Source organism: Mercenaria mercenaria, chromosome 5 (genome assembly GCF_021730395.1).
Source record: "Mercenaria mercenaria strain notata chromosome 5, MADL_Memer_1, whole genome shotgun sequence".
Classification (NCBI taxonomy): Eukaryota; Metazoa; Mollusca; class Bivalvia; order Venerida; family Veneridae; genus Mercenaria; species Mercenaria mercenaria.
The window spans coordinates 8,439,939-8,466,271 of record NC_069365.1 but is presented as its reverse complement, the minus strand read 5'-3'; the positions used below and the strand labels follow the sequence as shown (position 1 = coordinate 8,466,271).

The 26,333-nt window shown below is 35.5% G+C and overlaps 1 protein-coding gene across 1 annotated transcript in view; it reads right to left on the bottom strand.

The window, feature by feature from the left end:
- LOC123556384 (kelch-like protein 5) overlaps positions 1-26,054 on the bottom strand; it is a 140,709-nt gene extending 114,655 nt beyond the window's left edge. Inside the window, exons 1-3 of the mRNA XM_053542608.1 lie at positions 25,844-26,054; positions 17,375-17,480; positions 15,526-15,649 (exon numbers count right to left, since the gene is read on the bottom strand). Of these exons, the coding sequence (XP_053398583.1) occupies positions 15,526-15,632 (107 nt within the window). The 5' untranslated portion in view covers positions 15,633-15,649; positions 17,375-17,480; positions 25,844-26,054. The remainder of the gene's footprint in view (positions 1-15,525; positions 15,650-17,374; positions 17,481-25,843) is intronic.
- Between the last annotated feature and the right edge of the window lie 279 nt (positions 26,055-26,333).

Sequence of the window (26,333 nt, the reverse complement as noted above, 5' to 3'; positions counted from 1 at the left end):
TGATTGCTAGATATACATCTGTATATTGAACAAGCTTGGTATAGCAGATTTTTATGGAAGGCTGCTCAGACTGTTACTTTACTGAAACAGGGATCTACAAAATGTATATTTTATGTTCAATATTGATCAAATATCATCAGAAATATTATATGTTTAACTTAGAACCAAGAACTTGCTTCATTACAAACCATCAGAATATATATATCATCAATATTAACTGCTAGCCTGCTGGCCGCAAGTGGTTTTGCCTTTGCGACCAGTGCAGACCAAGATCAGCCTGCACGGATCATGGTCTGCACTGTTTGCTATTCAGTCAGTAAATTTTCAGTGAACATCCCTTCATTTAATAAATGGTATTGCCCAAAGTGAATGATGGACCACTTCATTTTAGAAATTTAGCAGGGTAAAGGTTAAAATCTATTTTGGTTGATAGAGAAGCTTTTAGCAGCTGAATGTGATGCATTGGTTTTATTTGATTCTGCATCAGCAATATTTCTCTCTGGTCTCAGTTATCAATCAATGAAGCAGAAGTACATGCATGCATACCATTGCATGCCTGACACAGCATCTGGGAATCAACAGGAATATCTGATAGCTTTATCTATTAATTAATCCTTCATTAAACAAGCACATGTTATTGTCAACATAACAACATAGAAAAAACACTGATCCTAAAAATTAGAATGTGTCAGCAATTTATCATCAACAAGGCAGAGACTTGACCAGAATAAACTACCAGTAAACTTTAACCATGTCACAACACTGGGTACTTCAGCAAAAGACTCACTGCGTAAAAATCTACCACAAACAGTAACTGTTACATTAAAATACTCCAATGTCAAAATGTAAATTTCCAAAGCCCAGACATCCCAACTCTCCCGATCCGATCGGGATTCTCCCGATTCTGGTTGTAAAACCCAATCACCCCGATCAGAAGTCTCAATCTCCCGATTAAAAAACAACAACAAAACAAAAAAAATAATGAAATAATCCACTTCTTAGCACCTATCTGATACTGTATCACTACTGACGAGTCTATAAACAACAGCTTTCGGATATTTTCGCACCTTATTCTACCCTTGCTGATTATTGTTTATTTCACAATTTAACAAAGCCAGGTGTTGATTAATGTGTCACAATTGTAATTAAAATCCAGACATTAGATATCTAATTAAATTCAATCAAATTTAAATTAGAAATTATACCGGCTTTACCTTTTTCTGTAAGTTTTTGAAATCGAAAGTAGATGGTCGCCGAGTCAACCTGCTGGGTTTTAAAAAACATTTCTCTTAAAATCATTTTGATAAGAGGAAATGTCATGGTAAATTTTGATATCACTTACTATCAAATGCTGTTAAACTGTCTTTGCATCATGACAATTTGTCAAACACATCCTTTTAACTGGAGATTTAGGCAAATGTCTATGAAAGTGTAACAATACCCGGACATTCAATTTTGGATAACAGGATTTTGATCAATAAAAGTATTTGAGCGAGGGGTTTTAAATACTGGTACACAGGGATGAGAATCAAACAGTAAATTTTCTGTTGCTTGAACTTTTATTCTTTTGGCTATATACATTTTGTTTTTACAGTTCTAACAGCTGCACTGTTTGTCATGTAAAATTCACCTGGGGAGTCTTCTTTCCAACAAAAGAAATTAAAGTGCAGGTTTAATTCTCAGTGGAGTTTTGAATTTAGACATAGTGCTTAAAGTGCCATAACTATTTAATTTTGCAAAGAAGGCTTCATGTATTATTGTTCCAAAACATTAAAAATGCATGAATAATAAGATATAGAAAAGTGAATTTTTTTTAAGACTAGCGATTTTATAACGGCAAATAAGTTTATATTATCATTAGATTTGTTAAAAGCTTCGTTATCATTAACATAATTACCGCGGTATAAAATCTCCCACTTGAACACCTCAATCTCCCACTTTGGAAAGCAAAAACTCCCACTTGGCATTCAGAAAAAGTTGGGATGTCTGAAAGCCTTAAATAAATTTTTTCATAGAGTTACATTAGTATGTTGCATTCACAATGAGAAGGACCTTGAACTCACACTGTGAGATGAGCTTGTAAAACTCTGACATAATTCACTGATCGCTGCAACAATGTTCAACCACAAGGACTGACAGAAAATACATCAATATTGAATGTGAACTTCTCTATCCCAAGATGTGTTCCAAGCATGATCTGCACTGAACAAGTATTAAATGATGCTGTGAGCACAATGCTCAGCCTTAATAGTCACACCATAGACATGTGTCATGATACCCCACTCAGTCACATTACAGACATGTGACATGATACTTCGCTCAATCACACCATAGACTGTAATAGACATGTGACATGATATCCACTCAGTCACACCATAGACATGTGACATGATACCCCACACAATCATATTACTGTAAGTGTATATGAATACGCGGAGACAAATTTTCACGGAACAGTCCATTTTCGGCATCGTAGATATTTTTGCGCAATTTTGAATTCGAGGAGACATAGGTTTTAAATCATAAATTCGCACAGGGCAAAATATCCACTCAAGGAAGGCAACTTCAAGATATAAAATAGAGACAAATCATGACTATGTCAAGAATTAGTCATAGGTACATAACGATAAATAGTAAACAAAATACGCTTTTGTTTACAGACATAACAATTGTGTTTCAATTACCACCTACATACAAACAGTGAAAGGAGTATTGATTATAGTCAACAAATGTCAGCATATTCAAAAAACATGCATACAAAAATGCCTGGGCAGTTTATAAAAGGACTGAATTGAAAACCAATTAAATCAACAATAGAAATTGTATCTGAATAGCAAATGCTTTCACAGCTGTTAGAAAGAAAGCTGTGTTTGACACTCTTTATTTTTGCATGTTTTGCAAGTGTTTTGGTAAGACATGAAGTGAAACAACAATTGTTTATGTTTGTTTTTTCAATAATTTAACAAATTACAATAACTAACAAGTTGTTTATATTCATTATTAGTCTGTGTTCAGACCGTATGTTTTGTTCATAGGAGATAACTCCTGAGGCTATTCAAATTTTGTAGAATTATGTCCCTTCCCTTCTCAGAACATACTAGATAATCAGAGCCAAGACTGATGAAGTCAGAATATATAAAAGCATCATTTTTTCTAAAAAAAAAGATTATCTAGTCGGTAGCCAGACTAATTCATTATATAAACGAAGGAAAATGAATGTGCAAATGTATAAATGTATCATGCATACTTTTACGGACTACACTGAGATCTTTCGCATTTGTGCGAAAATATGACATATAAGTAGAAATTTTTGCAGAAATAATCGCAGTAATTATAAATTCGCTGACTGCCGATCACCGCGAATATCGCAAAAATTTGAAGCCCACAAATATTTCTACTTACAGTATACTGACACCGGGTTTACCAGTCCTAGTACAATCATCTTTCATGTTGAGCACCAAGTGAGGAAGCTTACAGTACCATGTATGATACTACCAAAGAGCAAACCTATGAACTCCTGCACTGAAAGTAGGCGCTCTACCACTAGGCTCCAAGGTTGTTAAAACAAAAGTTGATTTACTTGTCAGAAAGCCCTACATTTTAAATCTATATTAAAGTTTCACATGTTGAACAGCATGAGTGAAGAGGTAGAAGATGGAACCATTCATCAACAAGATATTTTGAACTTGCATGTAACAAAATGTTTAAATGGAATTTTACCCATTTTATAGTTTTTCTTACTAGTGAAAAGTACATATTTTGATATTTTCCTACAGTTCTCAACAATTCATGTAATATTACAGAATTTCTGCATCAATAAAACATCAGAAATAAAATAGAAAGCTATTACAATCAGCCCCACATGGTGCTTTCCCAGAAAAATTGGTATAACTAAGGGAGATTAAACTGTAACATGCAAGCATCAAATCAAAAACAGATATAAAAAAAAAAGAAGTTGCCTAATAAATTGTATTTTTTATGGGGTTAGTCTAGACAGCAGGTCTCTGCTGGGAATAAAAACTCTCAAATCAAGACAGTTATATCTGAAAGGTTTTGATCATAAAAATCAAAAACTAGTTTTTATACAATAAAATCTCCCTTTTCTTTCCAATTGAGTTTTTAATTTAATGTACTTACTTTAACTTTTACAAAACATCCTCATTCATATGACTTAAGTACATGATCTTGTTTAGGTAAGATGCCAGCATTTAGCGAGATTATTTCAATCTGAAGAAAATCTATGTTTCTCTTCTAAAAGTTTAAATTGCAGTGAGATAGCTTTCCAAAATACTGAAACCTGGCATAACCGCAGACTTTCATGATATACGAAATGAGTTTTCAGTAAGTAATTAAAACAAACATGAGATCTTTTCTGGCATTTAAACCTACTAACAAGTTATGTAGCCAAGTGCTGGCAATTTGTTCAAACCATAATGAAGTACAGAAAACAAGAAGAAAACAAACATGACAAAGTAAGCTAAAGCCTTAAACAATACTCTGCCATCTACCTCCAAATCTGGCCCACTAAAGCAGACAGTACCCTACCAGATAGGGTCCATATTCCATATCTGACTACTGTGTCTATATGACAAAATACAACATGACATTGTGTCAAGATAGGAAAAAGAGAAACCAAATGTGAGAAACCACTTCTGAAAAACACAAAACATTGAGAAGACTGAATTCAAACCCTAAACACCTAAAATATGACAGTCTCAATGAAACAGAACTACAAACAAAAGGTAAAACTTTTATACCAACTCAAAAATGTCAAATTCCAATTGTAATTCCCTGGTTTAAGCACAGAAAATATAAATTCACACCACATGAAGAAAGAAAGTCAGATTTGTCAGGGTAAACAAGTTAGGTGGAGATAATTTTGACTGTTGCATGCTGGGAGGCTTATCAATGGAGCCATCAGTTACCATAGTAACCTGTATATTTACATAAAAATTGGGGGAAATTGATGGGCAAAAATGTGTAGATGTTTTTTTTTTTCAGTGTCAAATTAAAGAATCAATAGCATCCAAGAACCAGAAGTAAATGTCGAAATAAATTTCAATAAATAAGTCAGAGAGATGCATTATTTATTTAATCCCATTGCCAACTAATTAACTATTCTGGAAATTTCCTCTGGAAAATGTTTTCTAAAAGATTTTTACTACAGTTGTACATAACAGTGTGCTATCTATAGTAGCAATATACTATCTACAAATAATTACAATCTGATGTAATTCAATAATAAGATATTTACTATAGTATACAGTAGTATATTTGTTAAGGGAGACAACCATGTTAAAACTAAAATTATCTGGTAACAATTTACTTCCCTTTGCAAACTGCTTTCCATGTAAGAACACCAACAAACAGACTGAGATGACAAGTCTTCAGAAATTTATTAAACATCAAGAATATTGAGTTATTCTGCTATAAACACATTCATTATAATTAAAAGGTTCTTATATACTGGACAAAAAAGCTAATCCACTCTTGCTATTTTAGCCAAAATCTTAAATTTTACTGAAAATATGTTGTTGAAATTCGGCATACAATTAGAACAACACGTTTTAAACAACATACCAAACATTTCCATGATAGCAAATTATATCAAGTCATTTTGCTACCACATCCCATTTCTGTAAGTCACAAAAATACACAGAAAAGTCATGTTTTTAGAAAACAAGTGAATAAAATCTATAAGATTTTTTGAGATGCAGATTTTGATTTTTCACCAGGAAATGTTAAAATATCACCCAAATAACAGCAATTTTTCAACAGCATATGACCAGGATGATATTATGTATCTGATGTATTTTTCTTCCTGCATGTACATTTTAGGGTATTTTTTTTTTTACTCTTCAAAAAAGAACTGAAGCCGTAAAATGAGTAAATTTATATGATGGCAAAGTTTGATTTTCTTTAAATGTTTGAAATTTTATTTGTAACATATTGCTCTGAGCTTATCCTAAATTTCAAAACAATACCTCCAGTATTTTTAAAGACATACTGGTTTCAGACCAGTTTCCGATAAAAAATGAGTTTTCATTATATTTATTTTTAAATACAAATTGTTTACAAAAGTAATCTACAAATTACTTTTTGCAAGGATGTAAACAATATCGGCCTTATCTGTGCATGCGTCCAAAAACAGGGGCTCCGAAAGGGCAGTCTAATTAACGTTAATTGGTTTATCTACAGTACCAGTTTCTGATAAATGTTTTTTTAAGCTGCTTTAAAATTGTTTTGACTGAAAATCTTTTGTAATTTTGATTTTAAATTATGTAATTAACCTTTACTACTTTTTCCCATAAATCGTACAGGGTGTGGCTGTATTCCGTTCCGTTTCGTACGGTACCGTACAGCACCTGTACAATCATATTATGGAACACTTCTGACAAGCATCTTTCACATCGTGTATTTGTCTAGCTTGTAAACAGTAGTTTATTTGATTACTGTATACATTGTTCCCCCGGTATATCGGGAGTTCTATATTGCTTTTAAGTCCTGTGTTATATAGATTTAAAAAAAGTAATAATTTTTTTTTAAAAGTTTAAGCAGAGGCTGGGATTCGAACACACGACCACTCACAACTGAAACGAGCACTCTACCTTGTTACTGAATACCCATGTGATGCAATAGCAATATAATTTCCTTAATATTTTATCTAATTATAAAGGGAGAGTAGTTCTACAACGGAGTGCAAATCATAAGCTCAGGATTTACCTCCCTGCAATTGGACAAACATGGGTTTGTCTTCCGCGCATGCGTGTCATGTGGAATCCCTCAGATGTAAACAAAACAGAAAGTTGATTGCTTTATAAAGAAGGTAGAATTTCTCTGTAAACACTTGTCATTGATGAAAGAAATTTCGCTCGATGCTTGCTTGTGAAACAGCCTTCCAAAACATATAGTACTCCCTTTATGAAGGGTTACATGAAAGGAGAAATTATGAGAATTCGGATACCGGTACTGTTCAGATACCGTCCGATACCAGTAGAATAACGGCTTTATTTATAGTGGATAACATATTTGGTTGAGCCAATTTACAATACGGTCCACTTATTGGCTATTAGATTTGTATCGAGAAATATGAATGAGTTCTACAGTGGCAATATTATTCCATAATGTGCAACATACTATTTTGACTAATCAGAGCGATCTATTTTTTTAACAAGAGCTGTCCGTAAGACAGCCAAGCTCGACTATTCGAAATATTGTCCCAGAAGCAGGAAAATATTACCCAAAAAGGTTAAATATTAAAAGAGTTTTAAGTTCAAAAGGGGGCATAATTTGACCAAAATGCATATCAGTTATGGGACTTGCTGCTATCAACTAGTTTTATAACCCCGAAGGCACATGTGAAGTTTTATTTCAATATCTGCATTAGTTTTGGAGATAGAAACTCGCATGTAAAACTTTAACCAGAATTTTCAAAGTCCAAAAGGGGACATAATTTGCCCAAAATACATGCCAGAGTTACGGAACTTGACCCAGTGAGGTTGGTAATTGATCTAGAAAAAGAAAAAAAAAGTTTCAAATCTATATGCCTTTTAGTAATTGCTATATGTAATTGCACGCAAAACTTTAACCAGGATTTTCTAAGTCCAAAAAGGGGAATAATTTGCTCAAAATACATGTAAGAGTTATGGGACTTGATCCAGTGAGGTTAGTAATTGATCTAGAAAAAGAAAAAAATAAGTTTAAAATCTATATGCCTTTTAGTAATAGCTGTATGTACTTGCACGGAAAACTTTAACCAGAATTTGTTAAGTCCAAAAGGGGGCATAATTTGGCCAAAATGAAGGTCAGAGTTATGGGACTTGCTACTAACCCCGAAGACACATGTGAAGTTTCAAATCAATATCTGCATTAGTTTTGGAGATAGTAACTTGCATGTAAAACTTTAACCAAAATTTTCAAAGTCCAAAAGGGGGCATAATTTGCTCAAAAAACATGTCAGAGTTATGGGACTTGACCCAGAGAGGTTGGTAATTGACCTAGAAAAAGATAAAATAAGTTTCAAAGCTATATGCCTTTAATTGATGGCTGTATGTACTTGCATGCAAAAACTTAACCAAGGTGTGATGCCGACGCCGACGCCAGGGTGAGTAGAATAGCTAGACTATTCTTCGAATAGTCGAGCTAAAAATGTGGCTTCTTATTCCTTAAGACCAATGTGACTGTACCAAGAACAGCTCTACACGCTGAAGAGCGTCAACTGAATGCGCATGCGTACCAATGACTGCCCCTTCATTGTATTTCAAAGGAAGCCAACACATTTTTGTTAGTCTAAGGTAGGCGGAGAATCCGACACAACTGACTTTGCAATTCTGATTGGTCAAACATAGATTTCACACTATGTTAGATAGAGTCCACGATAAGAATTCTTCGAGAAAAAGAAACCTCGGTCTGTCACTTCCTATCAGTTTCTTTTCACGAAGAATTCACTTCATAAACTCTATCTATAACGTGCACATTTCTCAATGCAAACCTAATAATCTTTTTATTACATTAGCATCTATACTTATAATTATAATATAAATTGTATAAATTTGTTCTTACGCCTGAGTAAAACTGAAAATATTATCTATAAAGAACTTTTAAATGTGTCAACATACTTGAAACTGACATCACAAATGATGTCACACACCCAATATGAAATTTAAATGTCAATATGTAACAAGAGGGTCATGATGACCCTGGATCGCTCACCTGAGTAATATGAGCTACATGTTTCAAATGTCAAACTGATGATAAAATATTAAGAAAGTCAGCAGGTCACATTCATGGTCAATGAAATTCAGTTTTATGATTGGTGTGCAAAACTGTGTATGTCATCAAAATTTCAAGGCTGTATCTTAAAAAACAAGAAAGTAGGTCAGTAGGTCAAGTTCACAGTCAAGTGACATCACCAGGTAATTATAATTAAACTGTCTTGAAAATAGGATCAGATGATTTTTTAAGTATTTTTCCTATATAACTCACATAATAACTAAGTGACCCAAGCGCAGGGTCTCTTTTAACCACAGGGACATATTTTGAACAATTTTGGTAGAGGACTACTAGACAATGCATCCTACCAAATATCAAAAGCCTAGGTCGTATGGTTTCAGACAAGAAGATTTTTAAAGCTTTTTCTTATATAAGTCTATATAAAATTTGGGACCCCCAGGGCAGGGCCTCTTTTCACCCAAGGGGTACAATTTGAACAATTTTGGTTGAGAACCATAAGACAATGCTACAAACAAAATATCAAAGGTCTAAGTGTTGTAGTTTCAGACAAGAAGATTTTTAAACTTTTTTTTCCTATATAAGTCTATGTAAAACTTGGGACCCCCAGGGCGGGGCCATAGTTGATTCTTGGGGGATAATTTGAACAATCTTGGTAGAGGACCGTTAATGATGCTACATACCAAATATCAAAGCCCTAGGCCATGTGGTTTTGTACAAGAAGATTTTCAAGTTTTCCCTATGTAAGTCTATATAAACCATGTGACCCCCGGGGTGGGGCCATATTTGACCCTAGGGGGATAATTTGAACAATCTTGGTAGAGGACCACTAGATGATGCTACACACCAAATATCAAAGCCCTAGGCCATGTGGTTTTGTACAAGAAGATTTTCAAAGTTTTCCCTATATAAGTCTATATAAACCATGTGACCCCCAGGGCGGGGCCATATTTGACCCTAGGATATATAATTTGAACAATTTTGGTAGACGGCCACTAGATGATGCTACACACCAGATATCAAAGCCCTAGACTCTGTGGTTTTGGACAAGAAGATTTTTTTTTAAAATTTTCCTTTCTGTTGCCATGGCAACCAGAGTTCTGCATGGAATTCAATTCTTTGAAAAATTTTGAAAGGGGGCCATCCAAGGATCATTCCTGTGAAGTTTGGTGTAATTATGCCCAATGGTTTTCAAGAAGAAGATTTTTTTAGAAATTGTTGACGGACACACGACGCACGACAGACGACTGACGACGGATGACGCACTACGGACAACGGACATCAAGCGGTCACAATAGCTTGTAATGTTTCAGATTCCACTGAAACTTACCAGAGCTTATAAATTAGTATATAATAAAGAGGAATGCACATAGCAATAACTTGCAATAAAATACTTGACTTCTGAAATTTAACAATATTGACATCAAAATAAGACCTGTGTTTAAAAAAAAAAAAAAGTTACTTCTAGCCCTTTAGAGAAAGAAGGTTCAAAACATACCATATCAATTTAGTGGTTAAAAAAGACAACATGTTTGTATGTGTGTAAGTGCTGATGATGTTAAAATTGTTCAAACTGATACCATTGAATGACACCTGTACTTCAATAAGTGCAATAGTCAAGTCCTTTTGGCCAATCCCAACTTCAACCTTGAAGATTCTCTACATCTCACACATACATGTTATTACAACTACCTGTGCCAAGATAAATGAAATTCTAAATATGCAGGAGGTGTCAGTATGATTTTAAAGGCACTGACCTCCAGATTTGGCTAAAAATCTTTCTCTCAAATTGAAGTTTGGTCATATTATGAACATTAGAATATGAGTTTTTGTTTCTAAACTTTTTTAAAAATTCCAGATCAAGGAAAAAAGATGACCACGTCGGGAATCAAACCTAGACTGGCATGGCAATGAAGAATTTTTCCGCTGTCGTTATCAATAACGCTATGGAGGATTTAGTGTTCAATACGTCCTATAATCAAGGCAGTTACAAACGCTTTTCGATTTTATCGTAAAAAGTAGTAAAAATAACTAATTTTCATGTGTTTTTATAACATATAGTTTGTCAGTAATTAAGTTTTAAAGTCTTCTTAAGAAATATAGCATTTATTTCAAGATATCTGAATTTTTTTTTTTAAATATGTTGTCAAACAATCTGGAGACCAGTCCCTTTAATGTTGAAGAAATTCAAATGAAACAAGCCATTACAGATGTGGTTTAGAAACAACACCATATTCTCACATCATTATTCAAAAGGCCAACAACTCCTTTTAACAGAAGTGTTCATTTGATCTCAACATTGTGGGATAAGACAGGTTCTTTCCAACTTATTTAACATGTGTTACTGCATATTACTATGTGCCCTTGTTACCATCTTACCTATTTATGTTACAATAATGTATTTCTAATGATCCAGATGTAGCTCTATGACTTTGCTTTGTTTTGCACAATATTACTGTGCTAACCAAGTACAAATTTTACATACCCCTGGCACAACAACAAATCTACACCTGTAATCATGTTTCACTATGTTAAGGTTAGACAAGTGTAATTTTGATGTAAAGATAAAATAATGCATTTACTATAATGCAGAAATCTTATTTAATCTATATTTAAGAAAGCTCATTACTTGAAAGTTTCCATCAGTTAAGATAAATTTATAGGGAAACTTAGGCAACATGTCTGCCAACTGTCCACAAATATTTGTAAGCAGCACAAATGGTGGGGGCAGGGCTTTAGGACATGTTTTGGCACTTTGGGCTATATCTACACTGTGTATATGCGACCTTGACTGAACTCAATGTTACCTAGAGACACTAAGGGAAAACTTGTGTGACAAAAAGTAAAGATTCCTGTAATGGCACTCCCAACAATTGAACACATATTCTCAACTTTAGAGACTGAAAAAGAAAAATTTATGAATATCAGTACTGGTACTGATGATAAACTCCAACAGGTGATAAAGTCGACCACCTTCAAAATGATAAGAGCGTTGGTCTATGGATCGCGGGGTCGCGAGGTCGATCCTCAGGCGGGGCATATGTTCTCCGTGACTATTTGATAAACGACATTGTGTCTGAAATCATTAGTCCTCCACCTCTGATTCATGTGGGGAAGTTGGCAGTTACTTGCGGAGAACAGGTTTGTACTGGTACTGAATCCAGGAACACTGGTTAGGTTAACTGCCCGCCATTACATGATTGAAATACTGTCGAAAAACGGCATTAAACCCAAAACAAACAAAATCAAAATAATTCAACTGCAATTGGTTTTTTTATATAATTGAACATGCCATCTAATAGCAACCACTTACAACACCAACTGGTGTAAACAAAAATAAAACTGGTAAATATTCTGTATAAATAAATAACTTACATTTGTCTGTTTAAAAAATATTTACACAAAAATACTGGGAGAGAGGATATTTTTTATTGCACATGCTCACTGTCAATATATGAAGGCCTGACATTGGGTCACTTTTCATTTTTTGATCGGGAATGACTGTTGCATCACTTTTAGGAAGATTTCAATATAATACTATAATGGAGAATTTTTTTTTTTAAATGACAAAGCAGTTGAATTTATCATCAGTCAACATTAGTACAGTCCCCATTTTACATACCCCTTTCAGGGCCTCACTTCTTGCGAGTTTGCTTGCTAAATATAGATTTAAATCATGTCAATTATTCGGTAAGAGCTATTAAAGCTTTATTTTGATACCAACTATTGATAACAATTTGCAGAAATAACGAGCTGTCTCCATAGGATGACACATGCCCCCCGATGGCACTTTGAATGAATAGTTATGGCCGATGTTAGAGTTTAGGACCTTTGACCTACGGACCTGAGTCTTACATGCGACACGTTGTCTTACTGTGCCACACATTCATGCGTAGTTATTTTAATATCCATGCATGAATGACAAAGATATGGAACGGACACGCCCATCATTGCACTATCATGAAATATGACCTTTAACGTCTAAGTGTGACCTAGACTTTTGAGCTACGGACCTGGGTCTTACGCGCGACATGTCGTCTTACTGTGCCACACATTTATGCGTAGTTACTTGAAAATCCATCCATGGATGACAAAGATATGGACCGGACACGCCCATCAATGCACTATCATGAAAAATGACCTTTAACGTCTAAGTGTGACCTTGACCTTTAAGCTATGGACCTGGGTCTTGCGCGCGACATGTCGTCTTACTGTGGTACACATTCATGCCAAGTTATTTGAAAATCCATCCATGGATGACAAAGATATGGACCGGACACGAAAATTGCGGACAGACCGACAGACGGTTCCAAAACTATATGCCTCCCTCCGGTACAGGTAAAAAAAACTCATTTTCTGTCCGAGTTTATCACCAGTACCAGTAAATGATCACACCTAAAATCCCTATGGTTAATATGGCGAAAAATTGTACCAAGTTATTTGAATATCCTTCTATGTATTTAAAAGTTATAGGCTGAATGACCCTACATAACATCTTTAACCTTTATTTACCAGGGTATGTAAGGCCTTTGATATAGGGGTCTAAGTATTCAATTTGACATATGGTCATTATTTATGTAAATGTTTGTGCCAAGTTAATTGAATATCCATCAATGTATACAAAAATATAAGTTGTGTGTACACAAATGTTTTATAGATTTTATTGTCACTAAACTCTACTAGTTTCTGTCTTCAAAAGATCTTCATCAGGAGTTTAAGATATAGACTGGACAAGAAAAATGAATAATGACTTCCAAGGGTGAGTTAGGGTTGAAGGTGTTGTATGCAACACGTCTAGTCATCGTAAATGTTTGAGATACTTCAATATCCATCCATAATCCATAGATATGAAGTTTGACCCCTAAGTGTGACCTTAACCTTGAAGCCAGCCATACGAAACATGCGCTCTGCATGTCATCTAAATGTGGTGAACATTTGTGCCTAGTTTCTTTTAAATCCTTCAAGCAGTTCAAAAGTTACAGAGCAGACACAAAACAAAGTCATATGACCTTTGACCCCTAAGTTTGACCCTGACCTTGAAGTGAGCCATCCAAAACATGTGCTCTGCATGTCCTCTCAATGTGGTGAACATTTGTGTCAAGTTTCTTCGAAATCCTTTATATGACCTTTGACCCGTAAGTGTGACTTTGACCTTGAAGTAAGCCATCCGAAACATAAGCCCTGCACGTCGTCTCGATGTGGTGAACATTTGTGCCAAGTTTTATGTAATTCTTTCAAGGGGTTCATGAGTAACAAAGCGGACACGAAACAAAGTCATATGACCTTGGACCCCTATGTGTGACCTTGACCTTGAAGAGAGCCATCCAAAACATGCACTCTGCATGTCGTCTTGATGTAGTTAACATTTGTGTCATGTTTCTTCAAAATTCTTTAAGGGGTTCAAAAGTTACAGAGCAGATGGACAGATGGATGTAGAGACAGAAGGTCAGACGGACACCTGCGTTAAATAAATAGCTATATAATGGACTTTCTATTTTTAGCTCCACCGAGCCTTTTATGTATAGACTTCTCTCAGTGTTAATCAAATGGCTTCCAGTTAAGATATATACTGTAAGAAGCTTCTGCAAGGATGCATAATAACTGACCAAGTTTGGTAAAAATCTATCTGCAAGTCCATGAGGAGATACTGCAGAAAGTTATTTTCATTTCTTAGTCCTGGCAGCTCTTATGTATATAATAATAAAATGATAATAACAGTTATTATTATTATTATTGGAGCTATCCCAAATGGTGATTAATACCCACATACATCACGTTGATATAAGGAAAGTAAAACATTGTGACCATGACTGTTAACCTTCACTTGTACCCTTGACCTTGAACCTAGTGATATAGGCTGCACTCTGCATGTTGTCTTGATGAGGTTAATAATTGATGTTAGTTTTATGAAAATCCTTCCAGTGGTTGTAAGATACAAAGTGGGCACATATCTATACTAACTGATCTTTGACCTCTGTGACCTTGACCTTAGACCTAGTGACCTGGATTGTGTGCTCTGTTTGTCAAATAGATAAGGTTAAGAGCTGATGCTAATTTAACGAAAAATCCTTCCAGTCATTATGAAGATACAGAGCAACATATATAAGTTACCTGACCTCTGACCCCAAAGTGTGACGTAGATAATGGACCTAGTGACCTAAGTTGTGCGCTCTGTATAGCGTCATGATGAGGTAAATTTTGATGCTCCAGATTTTCTTAAAACTTGCATCAGGTTCAGTATAGTAAGTCTGTCCAAAGGAAATAACAGTTGCTGGAGTATCCAACTATACTTATAGCTCATCCTGAACCTATTGCCTGATAATGTTTTTTTTTTCCCTTCGCAGACAAATTTCTATGCAATATTTCAAAACCCAAATTATGTCCAATTACTATGTCCCAGTGGTACTGTGGTCCAAACTAATTCCGTTGTCTTAAATGTTACAATTTGTGTAACAGCCACATCAGCTCCAGAGCATGTGACCATAATTTTAGTCAATAAGTATATCTATGCTCCTTTCATGGCAAAACCACAAAATATAACATTTCCTGGATAAACTTACTGCCATAAAGACATATCCTATCTTGAAGGAGAACTTATAGTCTGGCTACCAACTAGACAATATTCTTTTATTTTTTTTTCAATCAGTACTCTTTTATATATTCTGACCATTCTTTCTTGGCTCTGATTATCTGTTTTGAGAAGAAAAGGGACATAATTATATAAAATTTGAATAGTCGCAGTAGTTATCTCCTATGAACAAAACATACAGTCTGAACACAGACAAAAGAACTTACCTCAGTGAACTGGCTGTAAGGTCATGACCTCTGTCCTCAGGGTCACTGAAGTACACTGGTGCACAAACCACTGGAGAAGAAGGTTCTGGAATCTCACATTTATTCATCTGGCTGTCTATTATACCTGCAACAGTTACAACTAGATCATTGTGTTTAAAATAAGAAACCATGTCTCTCCAAAAACTGCAATTCACTCAATTAAAAGATACAATATGTATGACCCAATACAAAATGTCCATCCGATCTTTGACCTTTAGGTATGACCCTACATGCCTAAATGTTGCACTCTGTAGCAAAATAGTTGTACAATGTAAGGGTTATTCTATCTACAAGACTTTTATGATCTTTACCTTGAATCAAAATGATTATCGATTTTGCTCTGCACATCTAGTAATGCATGGGAGCTTTTATGCCAAGTAACCAAAATATTTGTCATGTGGTCAAAACAACATAGAACAGACACAATAGTCATATAGTACCTATTTCAACCTTTAATTTCAACATGCATGTTCAAAGCATGGTTCAAAGAAGCAGTAATACATTGTCTTGGTGTAATACATTTGTGCAAATTTATTCACAGAACCTTCCCACATGGAGTAAAGCAGTTATGAAATACTCTTCATTTGATTTTTTTATGTAAACTTCTTACCCTGACCTTTTACATGTGGTCAACTGTCCATGTCAACTGAAATTCTCTATAAACAGATCTAAGCCAAAGGTTGTATTGACCTATTAAAATGAAAATGACCAAGTACAGTCGAACTTCGATGGCTCGAACTCGAGGGTCCCGTGGAAATTAGTTCGAGTTTTCCGTTGTTCGAGCCATCCAAATGGCGGCCATTTTGAATTTGGGAATTCGAGGGCATGGTGTGTTACAAACCTTACATCGTAATATATTGTCATATTGTACCTAAATGTGTGTATGATATGATCATAAATAAAAAATGAACGCTGAAATATGCTTTATTATTTATTTTCAAACTTGACATAGATACGAAAATAAAACACAGATAAAACACTAATATAATTATAAGAATTTCGGTGAAGACAGCATCAAATAGAAAGACATGAATAACAAACCTTTATGAATCATAGTTCAGTACAAATATTATCAAATATATTGCTTTCCAGTAGCCGACTTAGCTATCCCCCCGTTTCCGGGTCCTTTAAAATTATTAAGTTGTTCAGCCATCCCAAAGTAGTATGAAAGTTAACATCAGATCTCCAGATTTTATGCAGAAAAAAAAAATAAAGACAGACACTGCTCAATTATTTTAAATAATTTTATTCCTATAAATCAAAGCCCATTAAAGCATTGCAGTGAACGAAAGTCACTTTGTTTAATTTGTTTGTCGTATACCGATGCTAATTACATAAGCGCATGAAAATTTCGCACGCGCCGGTTAAAGGGGAAGCTTGGAGAATGTCAGGCAGAGGTGTGAAAAACTTTGTAAACACAAGCCATTCCGGCGACAAATTGTCTGTTCGACTGAATAGGTGTAATTATCACTGTAATTAAGCCAAGGGGACCACCAAATGAGTTCGAGAGTTCGAATTTTCGAAGTTGGAGCGATCTGAGGTAGAACTATTTAGAATAAAAAAGGAATAAATTCGGGACCAGACGAAGTGTTCGAGCGATCCCAGGTGTTCGAAAGATCCGAGTTCGAGCCATTGAAGTTCAACTGTATCAGTTTCACTACAGTCTGGAGAAACCTAGCAGTTTGCCAAAAAAGAGGCTTAGATGAGTAGAAAATCTCTTAATAAAATTCAAGGACAAGTTGTTCTGATTTTCATGTCAAGCACTGAGAATACTTATCATTACAATCAGCCAGCTATCAATGAATCTTACCTTCATAAAATCCTATAAAACAATCCAGTATCTAGCAGTGAATCTCCACACATAGATTTCCTTTCACAGAGTTCTTCATTTATTATACCTTCTTAACAGTCTCACACTGTAATAAATCATAAAAAGAACAAAGTTAAATAGTGATAGGAATTGTTCTATACCTAATCACTGCCGAAAAAACTGTGATTTGGCATTCGGTTCCCATAAATACCGCTGCCAAATTTCTATCATACCATTTTTTGTACCAACAAAGCGCCTTGGTTTCTAATCTTCCACATTAATGCTGAAATATCTTTTAATTAAAATAATAATCTTGTTTTACCAACATATTTTTTACCTCATTTATTACATAGTGGCAGGGAATTAGTGAGTTTTGGCAAGGGTGGAGATTTATTATCTAGCTTAATTTGTAAAACTACTGCTGTTCTTGCTGATTTTAGTTGGGAACTACTCAAAATCAGTTGAATAAAAATGTAGCAATACATTTGTTCAAATACCAGTATTATTTGCATATTCTAATGTTTTTGATTTGGTGGACTCTTTAAACAGCATGTAATTAGAAAGAATCTTACTTATTTTTACAATAGTCACTGCGAAAAAAATTATACATACGAAAGTGCTATTATACATAAAATCATTATTTATGTTTAACGAGTTCTCCATTTATTGCAATTATTTTCTTCTAATTTCAAATACAGCAATCTTAGCCCAGCAAACATATTTTAGAGTAGAGTATGTAATACAAGGAGCTGTTTCAAGAAAAATATTTTTGCAGATTGAAAGGATGATCAAAGTGTTCACAATCACTTATAGTACCCACGCTACTCAATAATTCTGTCATTCAGTGTATTTTTCATAAGCTGGAAACCATTTTTTATACATCTTACATAACAAGTGTTGATGCAAAAAAAAGTAGTAGGTTTCCCCCCAGGTAAAATGTGATATCTATCTGTAAGCATGTTGTTTATCCTGACTTTGATGGTTCTAATTTGATACGTAAACATTGCCAGCGATAAGCTGGCAGCTTCCTCTACCAATTATCTTTGATTATCTATGATTTTAAACGAATTTTATCATACACTCCCATATAAAAAAGATATAAATGTGTTGCATGTCTTCGGGCTTGTTAAAATATATCTTTACAATGCCAATATCTCTTCATTTGTTGTAATGTTTATGACTCTTTGTTAGAATTAAAATGTTTATACATAAACAAAACCATATGTCTCCTCCAAAGTGTTTGTAGGAACTCTAATACAAGGCACAAGGAACAATCTGTATTACCCCATATATATTGTCTATCTGATCTTTGACCTCTAAGTATGACCTTGACCCTGCATCAATGAGACCGGCACTCTGTACATTATCTCACTGAGGTAAATAGTGAGGTTAGAAATATATAGACATGAAATTTTACATACATGACCTTTGACCAGGACCTAGTATGCTGTCATTTATATGGGCTGTAGGACCAAAATTGTTGTTTATTAAGATTTTAAATTTGAAGGTCATATAAGGGTCAAGGTTATTTATATGTAGGTGAGTTTGTAGGTCTTGTCACATCAACTGTTAGTGTTAGTATGAACGAAGTGGGCTGTAGGCAATCTGGCTGGTACAGACAGATGAAGGTCAATGTCATCCATATATAGGCTAGTCTGTGTGTCTTGCCACATGGATTGTTGAGTGTGAGTATGAACTAAATTGGGTCATTAATGTGGGCTGTATGGACGGACAGATAGACAGTCCAATATGAGCAACTACCCTTGGTATCAACCATTCCTATAAATTTTCATTAAAATCTCATTAATAGTATAAGAGTAGTAGCCAAGATAAATTTTATTCATAAAAAACTTTCAAAGAGGCCATGGCTTTGAAATCAACAATCCCAATCAGAACATACCAAAACAAGGCAGTCTGAAAGACAGCTATAACCTTAGGACGGCCAGCACATATTTATGCAATCTCGCCAGGCATATATATGTTTTTGACAACACAGAAAATGACGTCACTCGACCTCCAGCTATTTCCGGAAGTAAATAAAATGAAAGTAGAAATTCTAAACTTGAAAACGAAAGCCGCATTTTGATTCGTAGATAGTCAGGGGTCACGCCCAGGGGTCACACCGTCTAAATGTATGCGCGTTGACTTCTTTTTTTTTTTTTTTCTATTGGGAAGCCAATTTTCAGCACTTTATTATGAATTGAAATTAACTGGGCTTTAGTACAGCATGTCAGCTTTTAATCTATGGAAAAATATTTGAGCTCTGGATAAACACAAATCCCACAGGGGTCCGTAACGGACCAAGGGTACATTGATAATTTTGGAACCTAATCAAATTGCTCAAAATGTCATTTTTGATGTTGTCTGAGAGTGTCAGTTTATGCCTCAGATGTAAGATATTACCGTATTTGAGAGCTGCAGACCGAGACATTTCAGAAATATTTTCAAAATAAGTTTCGTGTAATAAATGTTGTTTCTATGGAAGCGTGAAAGGGCCATCAGACGCTAATATGTTTTAGTACGTTAAGGCTGCGGAAAGGATATACAGATTTCCTAAAATGCATTTTAGTTTAGCCATTTTTGTCTCAAACGTCAGTTTTCGTACAGACATGTTAAAAAATGTCGAAAAAGCACTGATTTTTAGATAAAAAATGATTTCTCTAATAACCTTAGGACGGCCAGCACATATTTATGCAATCTCGCCAGGCATATATATGTTTTTGACAACACAGAAAATGACGTCACTCGACCTTCAGCTATTTCCGGAAGTAAATAAAATGAAAGTAGAAATGCTAAACTTGAAAACGAAACCCGCATTTTGATTCATAGATAGTCAGGGGTCACACGCAGGGGTCACCCCGTCTAAATGTATGCGCGTTGACTTCTTTTTTTTTTTTTTTTTTTTTGCTATTAGGGAGCCAATTTTCAGCACTTTATTATGAATTGAATATGAATTGAAATTACCTGGGCTTTAGTACAGCATGTCAGCTTTTAATCTATGGAAAAATATATGAGCTCTGGATAAACACAAATCCCACAGGGGTCCGTAACGGACCAAGGGTACATTGATAATTTTGGAACCTCATCAAATTGCTCAAAATGTCATTTTTGATGTTGTCTGAGAGTGTCAGTTTATGCCTCAGATGTAACATATTACCGTATTTGAGAGCTGCAGACCGAGACATTTCAGAAATATTTTCAAAATAAGTTTCGTGTAATAAATGTTGTTTCTACGGAAGTGTGAAAGGGCCATCAGACGCTTATATGTTTTAGTACGTTAAGGCTGCGGAAAGGATATCCCCCGCCCCGGTTATGGACAGTGAAAGGGTTGACGGTATTGGGTGGAAGCACTGACACTGTTAAGTATATCTTTAATTTATAGTTCATACCGCAGTATATGACAACATCAATGAAATTGTTCCAAGCCATATGCTGAGAGATCGTAGAAATAAGTTTAATATAAAAAGAATAATGAGTATACAATTCATCAATGAAACTCGGGCAAGTAGATCGGTTATTGAATATCTCAAACTTATGAATTAATATAATTAAGGTCATATCAAAATCCCTCAAGGGGTTTAGGAGATACAGAGCGGACACAAAATGGAAGGCTCAAACCTTTGACCTTGAGTTGTGACCTTGACCTTGAGCCGACATGGCTGACTCATGAGTTCTGCACATCATCTTGATGAGATGATCATTTGGCCCAAGTTTCATGAAACTCCTTTAAGGGGTTTAGGGGATACAGAGTGAACACAAAATGGAAGGTTCCAACCTTTGACCTTGAGTTGTGACCTTGACCTTGAGCCGACATGGCTGACTCATGAGTTCTGCACATCATCTTGATAAGATGATCATTTGACCAAAAATCCTTCAAGGGGTTTAGGAGATACAGAGTGGATACAAAATGTAAGGCTCAAACCTTTGACCTTGAGTTGTGACCTTGACCTTGAGTCAACATGGCCGACTCGTGATTTCTGCAAATCAGCTTGATGAGGTTCTGCACATTGTCTTGATGAGGTGATCATTTTGACCTAAGTTTCATGAAAATCTTTCAAAGGGTTTAAGTTATATAGAACGGACATAATTGTTACAGACGGATGGAGACCATTGCTATAACCCCCACCACTTGTAGCAGGGGATTAAAAAAATTATTTACCACTACTTTTCATACCAAATATAGCTGTGAAGTTTTATCTAAATCGGACCAGCTTATTTACACAACTTGTGGCGATTCACAGACTGAGGGACAGATAGAGAAGACAAAAGCAATATATCTCACTAGTCAGTATGGGCATAATTATAATGATGCCATTACTATCATAATCTGAAATTATAAAATAAAATATTAAATACATGCATGAAATAATATAAAGTACCAGTAAATACAAGCATGAACAAGAGGGTCATGATAAGCTTGGATCGCTCACCTGAGTAATATAGCTCACAAAAAAACATTCTGACCAATTCTCAGGAGTTTCAAATGGGGCCTCTACATTTTCCTTAGGACTAGCCTAGTGACCTAGTTTTTGATCCCACCTGACCCAGTTTTGATCTTGACCTAGAGATCATTAAGATAAACATTCTGACCAAGTTTCATGAAGATAGGGTCATAAATGTGGCCTTTACAAACTTTTCCTTTGATTTGGTCAGGTAACTTAAGTTTTTGACTCTACCTGATTAAGATACAAACATCAAGACAAACATTCTAACCTGGCATAGTTTTTGACCCCACATGACCAAATTTCGAACTTAGCCTAAAGATTATCAAGATAAAACATTCTGACAAAGTTTCTTGAAGATATGGTCATAAATGTGGTCTCAGTGATAACAAGCTTTTCCTTTGATTTGACCGGGTTTTTGACCCCACATGACCCAGTTTCAAACTTGGCCTAGTGATCATCAAGACAAACATTCTGAGAAAGTTTCATAAAGATTTGGTCACAACTGTGGCCTCTACTCTTAACCCTGGGCCCCATCCCCTTTTGGTAAAACAAACCTTGCTGGGGCATCTTTTTTTTTTCTTGATGTGGCATTTTAGGTGCTAATTAACACGGAATGACTCCACCATCATCAGCAAGGACAAGAAATAAAATCATGTCATTCCTTTTACAAGGCAAATCATTATAAAGGCAAATGTTGTTGTCAATGACCAAAATAGCTCACCTTGAACACAAAATTACAAAACAAGAAATATTTATAAACTGTCCACCTGATGACCAGAAATGTTGATAAATGATAATTCCTATGGAAGCCTGAAAGTGCCAAATCATTAACATCAATTCACTTATAATGAATGTCAAAAGGACATCATAAACAAGAGCTCGAAGAACACAAATGCCCCCCTTGATGCATTCAGTATTAATTGCACAAGGAACAGAAACGATTTGGTCACTGTACACAAAAGTTCTACTGTTCTGTGTCAATGTGACCTTTGACCTATTGACCTCAAAATCTATAGGGGATGTCTGCTGGTCATGATCAACCTCCCTATTAAGTTTCGTGGTCCTAGGCCCATGCATTCTCAAGTTATTGTCTGGAACCATTTAACTGTTCCGGGTCACAGTGACCTTGACCTTTGCCCTACTGACCTAAAAATCAATAGGGGTCATCTGCTGGTCATGACTAACCTCTCTATCAACTTTTATGATCCTAGGCCCATGTGTTCTTAAGTTATCATCTATAAACCGTTTAACTGTTCCGGGTCACTTTGACCTTTGACTTACTGACCTCAAAATCAATAGGGGTCTTCTGCTGGTCATGACCAACTTCTCTATCAACTTTCATGATCATAGGCCCAAGCGTTCTCAAGTTTTTGTCCAGAAACAGTTTGTTCCGGGTTACTGTGACCTTGACCTTTGACCTACTGGTCTCAAAATCAATAGGGATCATCTGCTGGTCATGCTTTACCTATCTTTTAAACTTTCATGATCCTAGGCCCAAGGGTTCTTGAGTTATCATCCGGTAACTGTTTAACTGTTCCGGGTCACTGTAACCTTGACCTTTGACCTACTAATCTCAAAATCAATATGGGTCATCTGCTGGTCATGAACAAGCTTGCTATCAACTTTCATGATCCTAGGCCTAAGTGTTCTTGAGGTATCATCGGGAAACAGATTGGTCTACATACACCGACATCTGCAAAACAATATACCCCTCCTGCATTGAAGGGTGGCATAGTAACTGGAGATCTAATCAAAGTATGCATGTTTCAGAAATGGTATTGTTTTGTAAAAGTGTTGATGACTACAAGATAGACAAGAGGGTCATGATGACCCTGGATCGCTCACCAGAGTAATATGTTTCAAATGTCAAACTGATGATTTTTAGAAATTTTTTGGAAAATTTTCTGATGTACAATCAAGTAACCCCTGGGGTGGGGCCAATTTTACCCCAGGGGTCATGATTTGAACAAAGTTTGTAGAAGTCGACTAGGCAATGTTACATATCGAATATCTAAGATCTAGGCCTTCTGGTTTATTTTAAGCAAATTATGAAGATTTCCCTATGTACAATAAAGTAACCCCTGGGGTTGGGTCAATTTGACCCTAGGGGGTCAAGATTTGAACAAATTTTGTAGAGGTCCACTAGGCAATGCTACATGTCGAATATCTAAGCTCTAGGCCTTCTGGTTTATTTTTAGAAAATATTGAAGATTTTTCTATGTACAATCAAGTAACCCCATGGGGCGGGGCCAATTTGACCCCGGGGGTCATGATTTGAAGAAATTTTGTAGAGGTCTACTAGGCAATGCTACATGTCAAATATCTAAGATCTAGGCCTTCTGGTTTATTTTTAGAAATTTTTTTAAGATTTTCCTATGTAAAATCAAGTGACCCCTGGGGCGGGGTCAATTTTGATCCTGGGGTCATGATTTGAATAAATGTTGTAGAGGTCCACTAGGCAATGCTACATGTGAAATATCTAAGCTCTAGGCCTTCTGGTTTATTTTAAGAAAATTTTTGAAGATTTTCATATATAAAATCAAGCGACCCCTAGGGCTGGGTCAATTTTGACCCCGGGGGTCATGATTTGAATAACTTTAGTAGAGGTCCACTAGGCAATGCTACATGTCAAATATCTAAGCTCTAGGGCTTCTGCTTTTTGAGAAGAAGATTTTTTAAGGTTTTCCTATGTAAAATCAAGTGACCCCTGGGGCGGGGTCAGTTTGGATACCGGGGGTCTGATTTGAATAAATTTTGTAGAGGTCCACTAGGCAATGCTACATGTGAAATATCTAAGACCTAGGCCTTCTGCTTTATTTTTAGAAATTTTTTGAAGATTTTCCTATGTAAAATCAAGTGACCCCTGGGGCGGGGTCAATTTTGACCCCGGGGTCATGATTTGAACAACTTTAGTAGAGGTCCACTAGGCAATGCTACACGTCAAATATCTAAGGTCTAGGGCTTCTGGTTTTCGAGAAGAAGATTTTTTAAGATTTTTCTATGTAAAATCAAGTGACCCCTGGGGCGGGGTCAATTTTGACCCCGGGGTCATGATTTGAACAAATTTGGTAGAGGTCCACTAGGCAATGCTTCACACCAAATATCTAAGCTCTAGGTCTTCTGGTTTTTTAGAAGAAGATTTTTAAAGTTTTTCCTTTCGGTTGCCATGGCAACCAGAGTTCTGCATGGAATTCAATTCTTTGAACAATTTTTAGAGAAGACCATCCAAGGAACATCCCTGTGAAGTTTCATCAAAATTGGCCTGTTGGTTTAGGAGGAGATGTTGTTTAAAGGAAAGTGTGGACGGACGGACGGACGATGGACGGACGGACGACGGACGGACGCCGGACGGTGAGTGATCACAATAGCTCACCCTGAGCACTTTGTGCTCTGGTGAGCTAAAAAAAGGTATGCCGAGAAATCATGATTATTTGTAGGGGACTAATTTTCCTGCATTTTGTGGTTATGTCAATCCATGATACCAAATCCAAACAAATGAATAAACTAAATTTTATCTTTCAAATGTATACCTCCATGACCATAACCATGAAATTTCATGCCAACAGATTTGAATTATTTCACAGTACATATCTTCTTAAAGTTAAAGGCTCTGGCCTCCAAATTGTGCGACAACGAAAAAAACGTGAGAAAATTTCTAGTTTAACTCAGGAAATTAATGCTATATTTCTTAAGAAAGCTTTGAAACTTAATATATATGTAGTATACTTAGTATATTTATACTGACAGACTATAGGTTTTACTAAATTTTACATTGAAAATTGAAAAGCGTTTGTAATGCTATAACATTGCTCGAGGTAAACTGTGATGTATTGGTAAAGAAGGCAGGAAAGTTTTTGTTGCTGCTGTGGCCTGGGTTCGACACCTGACTCGGGCATCTTTTTTTTTCTTGATGTGGCATTTTAGGTGCTAATTAACAAGGAATGACTCCATGATCAGCAAGGACAAGAAACACCAGGTCACTGCTTCTACACCAGTATGAAATTTGGAAATAAAAACTACTCACCAATTCCTTGTTGTTTTTCCCCTTCTCAATTACCACAGAATCCTAAACAACTTCAATACTCCCACAGTAACCATTCACAACACCATGAAATATTTTCCTATTTAGCATTTCTGGAAAATCTGTTGAATTTTCAGCTGTAAATCATAGAATAACATCACAGGTAGGTCCTTGGGAAATTTTCTCACTATAAAATACATATGTTCCTGGTACAGATCTCCTGGCATATATAATAATATAAATACCAGAGCTAGTTACCTATCTAAGGTTATGTTCTCATAATCCATATACCTCTGACCTAATTAAAACTTAGCATAATCTTATAAACTAAACTTGAATCTAAATTTTAAAATTAAACTTCCTCATTTTTAAGTAAATAACCTGTTCAACAAGTTTTCCTGTTTGACAAGTTTTCAATAAGTGGTACATTCCATTCAAATGGAAATGCATATAATAGTTTTAACCAAAGTGTACAATTTATTACGGATATCTA